At 40.5% G+C, this 14,769-nt stretch overlaps 1 protein-coding gene across 6 annotated transcripts in view; it reads left to right on the plus strand.

The window, feature by feature from the left end:
* CDK14 (cyclin dependent kinase 14) overlaps positions 1-14,769 on the plus strand; it is a 542,651-nt gene that overhangs the window by 213,519 nt on the left and 314,363 nt on the right. For all 6 annotated transcript variants that reach the window (XR_012380203.1, XM_025872847.2, XM_073898783.1 and 3 more), the window contains one exon: positions 14,588-14,682. Coding sequence is in view for 5 of the 6 variants with exons in the window: in XM_025872847.2 (XP_025728632.1) it covers positions 14,588-14,682 (95 nt within the window). In the remaining variant the exon portion in view is untranslated. The remainder of the gene's footprint in view (positions 1-14,587; positions 14,683-14,769) is intronic.

Raw genomic sequence — 14,769 nt, forward strand, 5'->3', positions numbered from 1 at the left:
ATCTATTTATTTATTTGACGGAGAGAGAGAGAGAGAGAGAGACAACGAGAGAGGGAACACAAGCAGGAGGAGTGGGAGAGGGAGAAGCAGGCTTCCCGCAGAGCAGGGAGCCTGACGCACTGGGATCATGACCTGAGCTGAAGGCAGACGCTTAACAACTAAGCCACCCGGGCTTTTTTCCAGTTTCCTCCCCACTTTTCTCCAGTTAGAAGTTCTTTCTTTTTCTTCTTCATTGCCTTATTTCAATCATTCAGCTGTTCTTCTCTACGGCACTTACATAGATCTGTGAGAGTAAAGTTATTTGTGTGTCCTTTCTCACTGACTTGAGTGTAGACGTTTTGCTCAACATGAGGATCCAGGTAAGATGCTTCTTTGAGGTGCCACAGTCTGTGCTGTTGCTGAGCATTCTCTGTATCCGCTCCAGGAATGTTTACAGGAGAGCATCTCAGTTTGCTGGAAGTAGCTCATCTGCATATTTCCATCAAATTGAGCAGTACCCCAGGTCCTAAATTGGGTCAAAGAAATATATTTATTTGTTGAAGTAGCAGGAAAAGAGGAAAAAAATACAAACACATGAGTTATCCAGTCTACCATGGCAGAGTAGGGTTAACTCTAGTCAAGACAGAGGAGAGGAATGGCCAGCCGTGGGTGTGATCAGTCATTACCTGGTTATGGGTCAATCACTTGCCTTGATTTTATGAGGAGATTCATGGGAAAAGAAATAAGCATCATCTAAATAACCAAAATGGCACCCCACAGTCTCACATTGGGGCTCAGCCTCTCTATAGACTGTTGCCCTGTCATTTCCCCTTACCCTTGTCAGAGAGCAGTTCACTTTCTGTTTGGTCCATTTCCCCTAACCTGTTATATATGAACGAGGGGAGGGCAAGCAGAATTTTATTTCTTCCCTTCCAAGACTCCAGCAGAAGATTCGGGGGAGGAGAGGAAACTTATTTATTTTTGGTTCCATTCCTTTATCTTATTTGGGGAAGCAGGGCTGGTAATTGTACTCATCAGAACATTTCTCTCGGCAGTTCATACCAAGCAATATGGAGTTGTTCTTGGATGCTTGTCTACTCCATAGCTAACCTAAGCATAGTATGATTTTAGCTTATATTGCTAGAAGAGTAAAACCTTAAAAGTCTTTTAGCACTTGCAGTACCTTTCTACATCTTCCAAGGTTAGACAATTGCAAACAGATCATAGGTGTATAATAAATGTTAGCTGAATGAATGAATAATTATTTGGTTAAATAGATACCTGTAGAGAACAAAAGAATTTTGAAATTTTTTTCATTAATTTTTTATTAGCTACATTTATAATATTAAATAATAGATGATCTAAGTAAAAAAAAATTAAACTCTCTTATAGTGAGTATAAGAAAAAAAGTGAACTACCACTCCATCCACACTTTATTTCCTGAGCCCAGTGTCATTCAGCATAGGGCTGTCTGTTCGGAGCTTCTGGAGCATTACCATCCCCTCCCACTTCCCTTTTAAATACATACTGCTTTCAACTTGATGTCCCTTTCTCCCTCTCCCACCCCAACTAAATATATCTTAGACATGTTTTGTTGTTAATACTTATAGAAGTATTGTTCTTTTTAATAGATACACAATTTTTTTGTTATATGAATGTGCCATATATTTTTTAACCAGAACACAGTGAATTTAGGACAGTTAAGAATATTTCAAAATTTCACTATTAAGAACATGAAGAGAACATTCTTATTAATGTCTCTTTGCTTATTTCTACATCTGTCTATGAACTTCCAGGAGAAATGCTGGTTTAAGGCCTACGGGAAGTATTTTAATTTTTTAATGATTTATTTATTTATTTGAGAGACAGAAAGAGAGAGCATGTGCTCATGAGCAGGAGGGGCAAGGGACAGGGAGAGAGAATCCCAAGCAGAATTTTCACCGAGTGTGGAGCCCAACATGGGGCTTGGTCCCGGGATTCTGAGATCACTACCTAAGCTGAAACCAAGAGGCCGACGCTCAACTGACTGCGCCACTGAGGTGCCCTGGAAAGTATTTTAATTTTTAATAGATGTTGACCAGTCTCCTCTCCCACCTCAGTAACATCTGGCCTCAAATAGGGTATGAGTGTATGAATTTCCTTAAATCCTTGCCAGTGTTAAATATTATTTGGATTTGCCCTGAGTTTCATGTTTGGGTTTCCTCACAGATGATTGCTTTCCTCACCACTGAGTCCTTTGTTGGTGTATTGGGGAATGTCAGGCCATCACAAGCGATGCCTGTAGTTCTCTCAGACTTTAAACTCTTCAGTTTTCTGGGTAGAAGCCTGGCACAGTGGCTTGGAAATCAGAGACCTGGCTCTTGGCGCAGCTTCGCCATAAGCTTGCTGTTGCGACCGTGAATCAGTCCATTTTGATTCTTTATTTCTCATTTTCCTAGGATGTAAATATCAGATGTTTAATGCCTACCTGACATTTTCCCTAGATCTCTGAGAATGAATTGGAGAAAAAGCGGGCTAGAAAGGAGAAGTGATGTACCAAATTGTATGACTTTTGACAATCTCTCTGGGGCTACAATGTTCTTATCTAAAAAAGTCCATCAGTTGGACTGAATGTCCTCCAAGGCCTGTTTAGATCTGTCAGTCAATGAATCTGTATTCAAAATGACATGGGGAAAAAAAAAAAAGCCCTGTGCTAAAAGTCCTAAGGGGCTCCTGTTCTACCTAGTGGGCCTCGGTGGGGCTTTGAGCTGAGCAACTTGAACTGGGTATAATTTCATTCCTGCCTGTTCTTCTTTGGTAGGAATTGCGATCTTGCTGTAGTAACGTGTTGCTCATTCTCCTTCTGATCGCCTTTCTTAGCTGTGTGGTTTCTGGGACTCATAAAACTCACTTTGGATTGGCTGCTTCCAGTTTCCTCATAAGTTTTACTTTAGCTTATACAGTCAAGGTAATGGACTTTTATACATGACGCACAAATATTGATTCAGAGATCACAGACTTCAAGGTCCAGTCAGTGTCAGGCTCTAAGAGTCTCTGCCAGTCTTGGGGGGACAAGGAGGTGGGGAAGCATAGCAGTGATATCTTATATAAGGGGCAGGTTGTGTAGCTCTGGACATACAACTTTTATCCACATTTGGTTTTTCTAGAAAAGCCAAAGTGTAATGCATTTTATGTGAGATCCTCCAGTTCTTAAATACTTAATAAATTTCTAAAACATGGCAGAAGCCAAACAAACCAAGTTTGTGGGTTGGCTTTCACTCTGTTGTGACCCCACCCACGTATGGTTTAGAACTCTACTCTTCTTTTCTCATTGATGTTGCCCTATTGTTTATGAGCTTATCTCCTTCTGGGCAGAATGTTAGGATGTAATACCAGTTTCTAACATGAGCTTTTTGAAACAATTTCAAATAACTTTCACCATCTCTTCCATAATCTGAAATGTGAGTGGAAATAAAATAATGACTTCTTAGTTATAGCAAGAGTATACAGCATTTCATCTGCTTATGAAAGGGAAACTCCCAAATGACATCCTATAGGATGCTTCTTTGCTTTTTAAAATTCAGTGGAATCTCTAGCCTCAGTGTGTTTGTCAGTTATTACACAATAAGAATGCATTTATTTTGATCAACATATCCGGCTGAACTAAACACATTATAAGAGGATAACCAACCAACAGCAGAGTGCAATAGTAGGAACTGTGCCGCCAGTGGCAAGTTATGGAAGATCATTTAAGGATTTTGTTTTTCATGTTTATGCATGCATTATTTAATCAGCACTTAACAGGCATCTTCTCTAAACTCAGCCCTGAATTGTGTGCCATGAGCACAGCTGGAGGAAGAGCAAATAATGAGTGATGGGGGATACAGACAGGTGGAAATAGGGAATCAGGTAATTATAACACCGGGAAGAACACCTCACAGTGTGGACGTACTCATCGGAAATGCCCCTAACCTGAGCCCTGGAGGTCCGCAGAGACTTCCAGAGGAAATGATAGCCAAGTAAAGATCTGAATACCCAGTACGAAGGAGGGCCCCAAGGCTGTGGGAGACGGCAGGGCAGAGGGAGGAGCACCCTGGTGGCCTGAGCTGTGCCTGCATGCCACATGGCTGGAGTTCAGAGTGTGGGGGAGAGTTGGGAGAGCTCCCTCAGGAGCCCTGTTGTGCGGGTCCCGTGAGTCCTGTCAGGCAGCCCTTGAAAGGGTTAAAGAAGAGAAGAGCCTCAATCAGCTGGACATTTTTTTAAAAGATTTTTATTTATTTATTTGACAGAGAGAGACACAGCGAGAGAGGGAACACAAGCAGGGGGAGCGGGAGAGGGAGAAGCAGGCTTCCCGCTGAGCAGGGAGCCAGATGTGGGGCTGGAACCCAGGACCCTGGGATCATGACCTGAGCCGAAGGCAGACGCTTAGCGACTGAGTTGCCCAGGCGCCCCAGTTGGACAGTTTTTAAAAGACAGTTTGAATCGCAATTTCCCCTTTAGCTCTCTCCTTACTGCTGTCTTTTTAGACCTTTTTTGTCCTGGTGGTGTGACTGCGAGTGAGCAGCCCCACAGGTAGCTCCCATGGCCTCTGGTCTTCTCTACTTCAGCATCTTTTGCCCCCAGCACCTGGGTAACTACGAAGATAAAGAGAAACCACAACCACAGCAAAGCACTAGGGAAGAAGACAAGAAAATCAAGCCCATGAGAGAAGCAGACGATGCCGATTTTGATCACAGACATAGAATTGCACTGTATCAGGAGGCAGGAGGCCGGGAGCTGAGACTTAGGGCCAAACTTCCGTATATTTTGGTTTCCTCAGTTTTCAAAGGAAGGGTTGTATTATACACGGTGGAAGGTGACACTCATTCTCACGCGCACGATGGGCCAGTCACCTTGTGCTTAAGTCAAATCATAGATGTATTTAATGCACTAAGATTTGACATACATATGTATGTATTTGTGTGTGTACAATGTTTATGTAGCAAGAGGAAGTTTTATTAGGGAAATGTGGGTCAGTAGGAGTTGGAACACATCTGAGAATCCGATGGTGATGCTAATGACAGTGCATGCTTACTGTGTGTTCAGGAGCTGCCTTCTTATATGGAAAGGCAGGTGCTATGAGCAGAAACTATTTTCAGTACCAGGCACAAGCGTACCTTGGAGAGACGCTAAGAAAGGCCCCTCCGCAGTCACACTTGAGCAGGCTCAGGTGTCAGGAGTCAAACAGTTTGCTGCCGAGGTCAATGTACCATCAGATTCCTCTGCGGGGGGTCGGAGGTGTAAAACTTGAGACCATAGTCGAGAATCCTGTTTTTCTTCCCCTTGGTCATTTTCTCCAATGGCAACTTTTTTTAACTACCACGACACTCGAAAGTCACCCTGCTAATTTAGAAACATAAATCTTATAATACACAGTTTACTTATCTTTAACTTTACTCCCACAGTTATCACTCTAGAGAAATGCTTGATCTTATGCAAGTGTATCGTACCTTGCGTGGAATCTACCACTTCTAAGACATTGCCGGTTTTGCACAACGAGATAGTGACTTTAAAGAAGATAATATGAGACTCTATTAAGATTTTTAAAAGCCATTCTTATCGTTTTTGTACTGAAGTGGCTTCTCTAGTGTAGGGATTTAGGCAGTCCTCACGTTCAGAAAAGGCTGGGAAGAGCCGCTCCCCAAATTCATTCAGTAACAGTTTACTCGTGTTAACTTGGCATCAATAGTTTTATTTTTTTATCATCATATACTTCTGAATGCTGAACACTTGAGATATCACTCTATCCTTTATAGGTATGTTTTCCTGTCTTGCTTTTTGTATATTTCCAAATACAGAAAAAAAATCTCCTTCAAATGCTGCCGGAACCAGAAGGAGAGACGAGAAATGAGAGCACTTAGAGACGGGGGCTTGCCAGTCCTGCCTGCCTATGATCGGAAGGCAATCCCTGACCGAACCCTTAATTCCTCTCTGACATTAAATAACATTTACAAGCCCTGAACGTTGAAGTGGGGCTAGAGCGGGCCGGCTCTCTGTCATTACTGAGCATCACTGAGCCCAGAGAGAAAGGAAGCCCTGGAGGGAGGGGAGCAAATTGGGAGGCAGAGTATTAGTGACCTTCCTGTCAGTGGCAGAGCTCACTCAGCAGGGCTGAGGTGAACTTGGGTCCCCACCGGGGCCACCGCTGATTAGAGGTGGCATGGAGGATTTCAAGGCCTTGTACAGGCCTAGGGACAGTTTACTGAGTTTTGTCATGGGAAAGTAGAAGGTCATTGCCCTCCTGAAGGTTAACCAGTGCTGTGGGCCTGTGCACTTTCCACTGAATTAAGCTGTAATTTGAAATTTTTATAGCTTTGACTGTGTTATTAAGTCACATGCAGTAGTAGTATATTTGACATTTCAATTTAGGGGATATTCAAGGGTAAGAATTAACCCCAACCAAAATTCATCTTCATTTTTTGTAGTCTTTCCCTTCTTCCTTCTGTGCTCATGATCTGTTTATAGTATCTCCAGACCTGCTGATTGTATTTGTTAATCAAAGCACTGGTTCCAATACAGGGCTTATTGCCAGCATTTTACATAAAATCTTATTCCTTCACAGATTTCAAAAATTATGGGATTGAAAAGTCCATATAATGATGACCTTATCAACATTGGATTTATATGAAAAAGCTTTATGACCTGACTTTTTTCTTTTTTAACTGAAGAGGAAAAAATGCACACATTTTTCAAAATACCATCAGATTTTCAGAATAAAGACTTCTCTCTTCCTTCAAGCCCAAGACTTTTAATCTTTCAGTGGCATCTGTCTCAGCAGGTGTGTGTGTGTGTGTGTGTGTGTGTGTGCGCTCACGTATGTGAGAGAGAGGGAGACAGAGGGGGTGGGGGAGAGAGAGGGTAATGGATACTAGGTAAACAAACTGATTGATTGTCTTGCTGTTTCTTTTGATTTGCTTGTGGAACAGTGAATAGATTGTAATGTAAGTGCATAAATACATGCACACACATACACAGCCCACAGTCATGCTACCCATTTCTCCATATCAAAACTAGGATAACACAATGATTTTTAAGCTTTAGGATGCATAAGCATTGAATAGAAGGCTTGGTCAAAATATCGGATGCCAGTTTCATAGGGACAGGAGTTTTGTCTGTGTTTCTCCCGTTGCCTAGTGATTGGCACACAGTAGATATTAAATAAAAATTACTTGGATTATTCTTAGGTCCCATCCCCATCATTTTGGATTTGGTAGGTTTGGGATAGAGTCTAATGAATTTGCATTGATAGCCGTTGGTGTGGATTGGATCATTGAAAGACCATGCTTCAAGAAACACCTCCTGGCGGGCCTGTGGCTGTGGTGATATGAACAGTCTAATTCCTGACAAAGGGTGGTAGAGTTTTCTGTGTCTGGAAATAAGCTGCAAAATTACGTTGCTTTGTGGAGGAATCTGACTGCGCTATACCATTTGAATGGTGTCTTGCAAAGTTGAGTGTCCTATGTGCAGGCCCCTATGTACTGGAACTTGAAAGCATGGCAAAGAAAATATTTTCTGACTTTACACTTCTGTTTATTTTTGTGAAATACAATAATAGCTATTCACATATTTTCATGTAAGGATTGAGGTTGAGTTACATCTAGTTAAACAGTGATGGCTATTATGCTACCAATGTTTATTCTTCTTAACCAGAAGACATAAGGGGCTTGGTGCCAAACCACACATCTTTTTTTATTGCATACTTTGTAGTATTCTTACTGACTATACATATAAGCCACATGTAATAAAGTGTAAAGTAGTTCTTCCAGAAACCCTCAGCTCCTACGTTGAAAAGTACCTGGAGCATAAGTGCTACTATTTCCAACCCTGTCACTTAGCAAGATTTTTTCTGCAGAAGTTACTAGCAAGGTGTTTACATTAGAGAAAACCACCCATCTGCTTTCCCATCCTACCTACATGCATGCGTGGATCTTTCTAGTGGCACATGGGAACAGGATCAGCTACAGTATGGAAAGGCAGCTGGTGGGTCATTTACAGGTTCATCTGGAAGTAGTTGGAGACAATCAAACTAGGAATCTTTTTCAGTGAGTACATTAATCTTAATGCAGGAAAGTAACTATTTAGACAAGAAACAGTTTCAGCATTTTGGATTAATGCCTGATGTGGGAGCAAATTAGAGGCTGATAGGGGCCTGCAGTGTTCCAGAGTAGGAAAAGAGCCCCTTATAATGTAAGCATCTGCACCAATAGCCTAGCGAGGAGGGGTTAGTAATGAGGCCAGGATTAGTAGTGAAGGATCACATTGCAGTTATAATGATTCATTATTGTAGATGTGTTGTAGTTGCATATTAATTGTGTAGTTAAGCATCTGTATGCCTTTTTAGTGCTATTTCAGTTTGCTTTAGCCAACCCACTTTTAACAAAGAACTTTTCAAGACCTCTTTTGTAGTATAAAAGGAATATCCCTGTATCATCAACAATTCAAATGATATAGAAAGTACATGTAGAAAATTAAATTGTTTCTGTATTCCTCCCCTCAGCTGTAACCATAGTCTGATAAGCAGATTCCTCCTTTTTTTTTTTTTTTCCTATGCAGTGTTGGGTCTTGGCCCTTTGGCGGCAGATTAATCGGTTTGAATGTTAGCAGTGATAACAGTAACAATGCATTTGTGATAAAGTTAAAATTGCTTTGAGCCAGGTAAACTCTATTAGGTTGAACCGTGTGAAATTGCTGTGTTGGTAGGTCAAAAATGTCAAATATTGTCAGTTTTATGTAGTTCAGCTATACTATGAGAGGAATTTGTTCTTTAAAGTGTTTAGTAAGCATTTGCTATAGTCCTGTGAGCCTGCAATGTGGAGGTAGCCCCCCGCAGACTGCCCTTTGCCAGTAGTGGGTTGGGGGATAAACAGGTATTGATGGCAAGGGGAATGGTCGGGTCTGTAATTTCCAGTACCACATTTCAGGTTTGCGACCTTCGGGATATTAGGAGTGGAGCAAAGCAGGAGGAATAGGCAGTGGGATTGAATTTCTGTCTATCCGCAAATAGAAAAACTTAGCTCTGGAGCGAGTAAAAGCAGTAGACTTTTTTGTTGTTGTTGTTGTTGGATAGAAAGCGATTTATGTGATATTTATAAAGTATTCCTAATGTGTTGTATTATCTTTCCACGTTTGGATGATACCTGGTGGTCAAGAAACATGTCTCCAAATCCTACATGTGATTTTAGCTTAATTAAGTTTATATGATATCACATTTTGGCTTTGTGTTTTGGGTGATCCATGACCTCTTTTTCCCGTAACCCTGAGTTGACTCTCTGTATGTGTGTGCATACAAGGTATAAAAAGCAAAAAACATGGAGTCAAAGATACAGTTCCATTTTTTAACCTGATTCTTGCACTTTTTCATTTGTTAGCTTATGGGTATGTGCGTGTGTATGTGTTTGTTTATCATATTAGATATCATTAAGGGAAGGGTCTGGAACTAAGTAGAACCATAGCCTTTCTCCTGGTATGTAGCTGAACCAGGCAGCCATACCTTGCAGAACTGTGTATAGGTTAACCTAGGAGCTGTGTATCTGTTCATTTTTCTGTCTAGACCGCCTAGTCCTCACAGACACAGTTAAACAAGCAATCTTGTCTTTTCTCTGCATGTATTGGTTTTTGGTTTTTTGGTTTTTTGTTGGTCTTTGGCTTTTTTTTTTTTTTTTTGCTCTTTACCCCTGAGATTTTCCCGTTCAAAATACTTTAGCTATGAAAATATTCAGAATGAACTGGCAAGTAACTTCTCATTGAAAGTAAGCAGTTTTATTATTTCTAGTATAAAGTGAATTTCAGCAGCCTTAGAACTATCTAGCTGTGGGCTTAAAGAAAAAGTTCATGTCTATTGTAAGTTGTAGCTTGAGGTATGGTTGGCTCCTTGGGTTTAATGAGTAGTGATGTTTGTCTTCTAGAAATGTCAGGTAGCAGCCTCTCCAGTCTACCCCTCAGGAAAAGAGGACATTTTAAAAAAAGAGAGAGGAATATATGAATGCACTACTTCTTTCCAGAGGCTAACGAGGGAGTGAGCAAGGATAAGTTGTGTTTGTTTGTGGTCTCTCCTTTCCTAGAAGGATTATCATCTAATGACTTAGAAAACTGATATATTAAAGAAGGGTTTTGTCCTTTCTTTCTCTATTAACATTGCTTGTAACTGATAAAATGAACATACTCTGGGGGCGCCTGGGTGGCTCTTGGTTAAGCCTCCAACTTCAGCTCAGGTCATGATCTCAGGGTCATCAGATCCAGCCCCGTATTGGGCTCCACGCTCAGTGGGGAGTCTGCTTGAGAGTCTCTCCTTCTCCCTCTCCCTCTGCTCCTTCCCCCACTCCTGCGTGCTCTCTCTCTTCTCTCTCTCTCTTTCTTTCTCTCTCTCTCTCTCGCGCGCGCGCAAATAAATAAATAAAATATTTAAAATAAATGAACATACTCTGAACTCTTCTGTTGACTCAGAATTTATTTAATCATGATGAAATTGGAGTTTAGGTGAAACTTATCCCTTCCAAGTGGGAGTGGAAATAGAAGATGTTTATTCTCAAAGTGGGAGGTTGGAAGTTTCAATTTGGCAGAGAAGCGGATATCTGAATCCTGCTACCAAACGAAGGGAGGTTCCCTGTGTCCTTCTGTCCTTCTGGGACTTTGTCAGAGGCATAATTATCTTTAAGCGCAACAGTGTTTTTCTGTTTTTGTATTGTTTCAACATCACAGTTTTGAAACCATTGTTAGAATTTTACCCCCAACCCTAAAATTACAAGTCTTTTGTATCACATACAGTTGAAAATTTTTCAAACCTCAGTGGTGAAATGAATTTAAAATGTTGCCATATGTTTACTTAAAATTCGTGGAGAAACCAAGTGAGGAACCAAGCATGCTGGAATTACTAACGCTAATGTTACAGGATTTGTTTGTCAGTAAACGATGAGAAAATAACATGTGTTATATCCGTGATATTATTAGGATTACATGGAGAATTATTTTGACAGTGTTTGTCTTGAAAAGGGAGACATACTGGCTTTAGAACTTGTAGGTGCTAATCGCTGGTCTGACTTGGCAGCCCAGGAGACTCACTTGCCGTGGTAACAGCAGGAATTACAGTTTCTGGCAACTCTCTGGGAGCAGTGGTTGCTGCCTTGGCAGCCTCATAACTAGTCAGGTCTGGCACCTTCCTGGATGTTGATAGAGATCACGGGGGTTTTCTGACCTTCCATGCCTTTTGTCTGCCATCAGCTATGAAATTAGTGGCTCTGTCCTTTTTCAAATGCAAATTTATGATGTGAAGCTCAAAAGAAAGAAGGTTTGCTTTCCAAATACAGATATGGGTACCTATTTAACTGATAGTCTACTTTAAAAGTGTATATAAATGTATTTAGAAATCGAAAATCTGTAGTAATTGAGACTTACAAGAAAGAAATGTGGAGACTTTGAGTCTTCGTGTAGAAATGGTCAAAAATATATAAAGCAATGACATGACTTTTTTCTATAATATTTGTCACTGTCAGGAACAAACTGTTTTTTCCCCAAGATGAATGATGGCAGAAATTCAATTTTCCTGAAATTGTAGGAAAAATGCCATGGGAAATGATGAGTGTGAAGACATTATTTTGAGAAATGAGCAACAATTTAGGTGTAAGTGGCGAGAGAAAAAAGGCAGTAATGGGGCAGAGATTGGGAGGGGGGAAGTTAAAAAAAAAATCCCAAGGCAAAAGATCCTCAGGGCCCGGGATTCTTAATTTAGTGGAAGCTTCAGTACCTTTTTGGGGTTGTTGCTGATAAGGATAGATCCTTACTGAATTTGACAGGCTAAGGCGGTAACTTGAAAAATGAAATTGGACAAGGTTACAAATCCTGTTGTATAATATATTTCCAAACTTGCCTCACAAAGCCAGGGAGCTTTCATACAACATGGGATCCTTTAGGCCCTCGATTCATTTCACCTGTCTGCGTTCTGTACCTGGTGGGTGTGAAGTCCCATACCTGGTCATCATTTTCAAATACCCTGTTGTGGTTTGAAATATTGAACTCTGAGGATGAGTCTGCCTTGAAAGTTCAGTGCAGACCAAGTGTCCTTTCTAAAATGAGCAAATGTGAAGTTGGTCCCCAGATTAATATCTGAAAGCTAGCTATTTAATAAAGTTTTAATTGTTTAAGGCTGATGGGCCAGTTGAATAGTTAAAAGAAGGAGGATTATAAATTATTGGAATTAATGAGACGAAAGTCTATCATAAGTCTATATGATGGTTGTTCCTTCATAGTTCGTGTTCTGTGATTTTATTGTTGTAATTATTTTCCCATGTGTGCTAATTTACAGAGCTCCAGTAAAATAAACTTGTAGATATTTTTGCTATAAGGTTTTTAGTATATAAAACTTAACTTGCCCATGGCAGATCTGTGTGAGACGGGAGAGGAGGCCTCACTATGTAGCCTGGACTTGTCTGGCCTTGGACTACATACACTGTTGCTGATTGAGTTTCAGGGAGAACACGCTTCTTGTTGTCTTCCAGTGTTGGAACCAGCTACACAAATTAGTTCTCTTTCTGGATGAACTTCTTTGGACCAAATATATGTTTATTAAAGTTTGTCTTGCAATTAAGGAACATAGTATATGGTCCCGAAACAGTTTTGCCTGCAGAAGTCTACAGAAATTCATAGAAGTAATGGGGCGCCTGGGTGGCTCAGTCGTTAAGCGTCTCCCTTCAGCTCAGGTCATGACCCCAGGGTCCTGGGATCGAGCCCCGCATCGGGCTCCCTGCTCCGCAGGAAGCCTGCTTCTCCCTCTCCCACTCCTCCTGCTTGTGTTCCCTCTCTAGCTGTGTCTCTCTCTGTCAAATAAATAAATAAAATTTTAGCAATAACAATAGCTCTACTAAAACAACTGCTCACATTCTTTGAGCTCATACTAGAATTTATCTATATGCTTTCTCTCTGCCTTTCTGGGGAATGCCCAGTGCAGCCCATCTTGCGTGATGATTACCTATCTAAAATAGGATATATGATATATGTAATATCATTGTATTTGAGTAAAATATTAAATAATCTAGATTTGCTTTTTTTTTTAAGTATGTTAAAACATGGGTGCATTTCTTTATTTTTACTTTTTTAGTAGACTTTATTTTTTAATGCAGTTTTAGGCTCACAGCAAAATTGAGTGGCAAGTTCTCATATATTCCCTGCCTACCATCACCTACTTCCTCCCCAGCCCTGCCCCTAAGCCTCCCCTACTATCAACATCTCTCACCAGCGTACATTCCTTACAAGTGATGAACCTACACTGACCATCACTGTCACCCAAAACCCAAGGTTTACATTAGGATTCATGCTTGGTGTTATAAATCTTTTTGTAAAGATGTGGGTGGTTTTGCAGTATTACTGGGTATCAAGAATTTGTCCAGGGCCACCAGTGCCAGTACCTAGGTTATTTTATGACTTTTGGAGAGCAAATAAAAGCACATGTGACCCACATCTTTAAAAGCATTAGGAGATGCCACAAGCCTATGGTTGCAGAGTGGTGCAAGGGAAGCTTCGGACAGATTTAAGAGACTGTGTAAAAGAGTAGAAGGGTATGGAGGACTTAGATGAAGCCCAGACAGAATCACTTCAGAAAGAGAAAACCGGGACTCCATGAGATTCACAGCACTGACTACCGAAAAGATTGAAAGCTAATAGGATTGGAAACTGCTGTCTGGAGGAGAGATTCAGATATTTAGGGAAAGGATCGTACCCCTTGAATTTGGCAGTGAAAGTAAAAAAGGAAAGAATAGGGAGAAATTAAGGATCCTGTAGAAATGAAAAAGAAACAGAACACCCCAAACTCTCTCCCTTTCTCCCACCAGCACCATCCATAATACCTCTATGTATAGAGGAGAGAAGAACTGATGTAAGAGAGGACTCTCAAACTAAGAACACAGTCCCTTGAATGAGTAAGACTAGAACAAGCACATCTGTATAAAACTGCTGTAAAAATTCAGAAAATATAAAATAAATGCATTTTAAAAAACAACCACAAAATTAAAGAAAACTGTACACAACAAACTGTAGGAATCCTAAATGTATATACAGTAAACATCACACACAAAGCAAAACACATAAAGCAAAAACTGGTGGAATTCAAATGAAGTTGACAAATCCCCAGTTACAGCTGGGGATGTCAACAACCCTCTCTTGGTCACTGATAGAACCATTTTTCAGAAAGCCGGCAAGTACAGAGAAGAACTCAGCGACATCATCAACCAACAAAATCTAATTGGCGTTTATAGAACTCTCCACCCAATTTCAGCAGAATATATATTCCATACGTATGGCACGTATACCAAGATAAAACACATTCTGGTAATGAAACAAACCTTAACAGATTTAAAACAATTGAAATCATACCAAGTATGTCCTCTGGTCATAATGGAATCAAACTAGAGTTTAACAGCAAATAACAGGTGAAATAATTGGGGGGGGGGCTTCATCTAAATGAAAACTCTCTTCCACTACCCTTGATTCTGAATAGTTATTGGCTTGGAAAATGGGAAAAGAAATATCTCATCTACAAAACGATAATGAAACATATCAGTTGATTATTATCCATTGTCTCTTTGTCTGCTTTGTTTTACAGCTTCTCTCTTAAAAGGACTAAAACATGCTAACATAGTGCTGCTTCACGACATCATCCACACCAAGGAGACGCTGACACTTGTGTTTGAATATGTGGTGAGTAAAATAAGAATTCAGATTTTATAAACATAAATAAAATTCTTATAGTATTATGATGGATGGAGTTTCTTATTTAAGTTGCTG

This window comes from Callorhinus ursinus, unplaced genomic scaffold, assembly GCF_003265705.2.
Source record: "Callorhinus ursinus isolate GAN/ISIS: 27379988/994484 unplaced genomic scaffold, GSC_fseal_2.0 scaffold12, whole genome shotgun sequence".
NCBI lineage: Eukaryota > Metazoa > Chordata > Mammalia > Carnivora > Otariidae > Callorhinus > Callorhinus ursinus.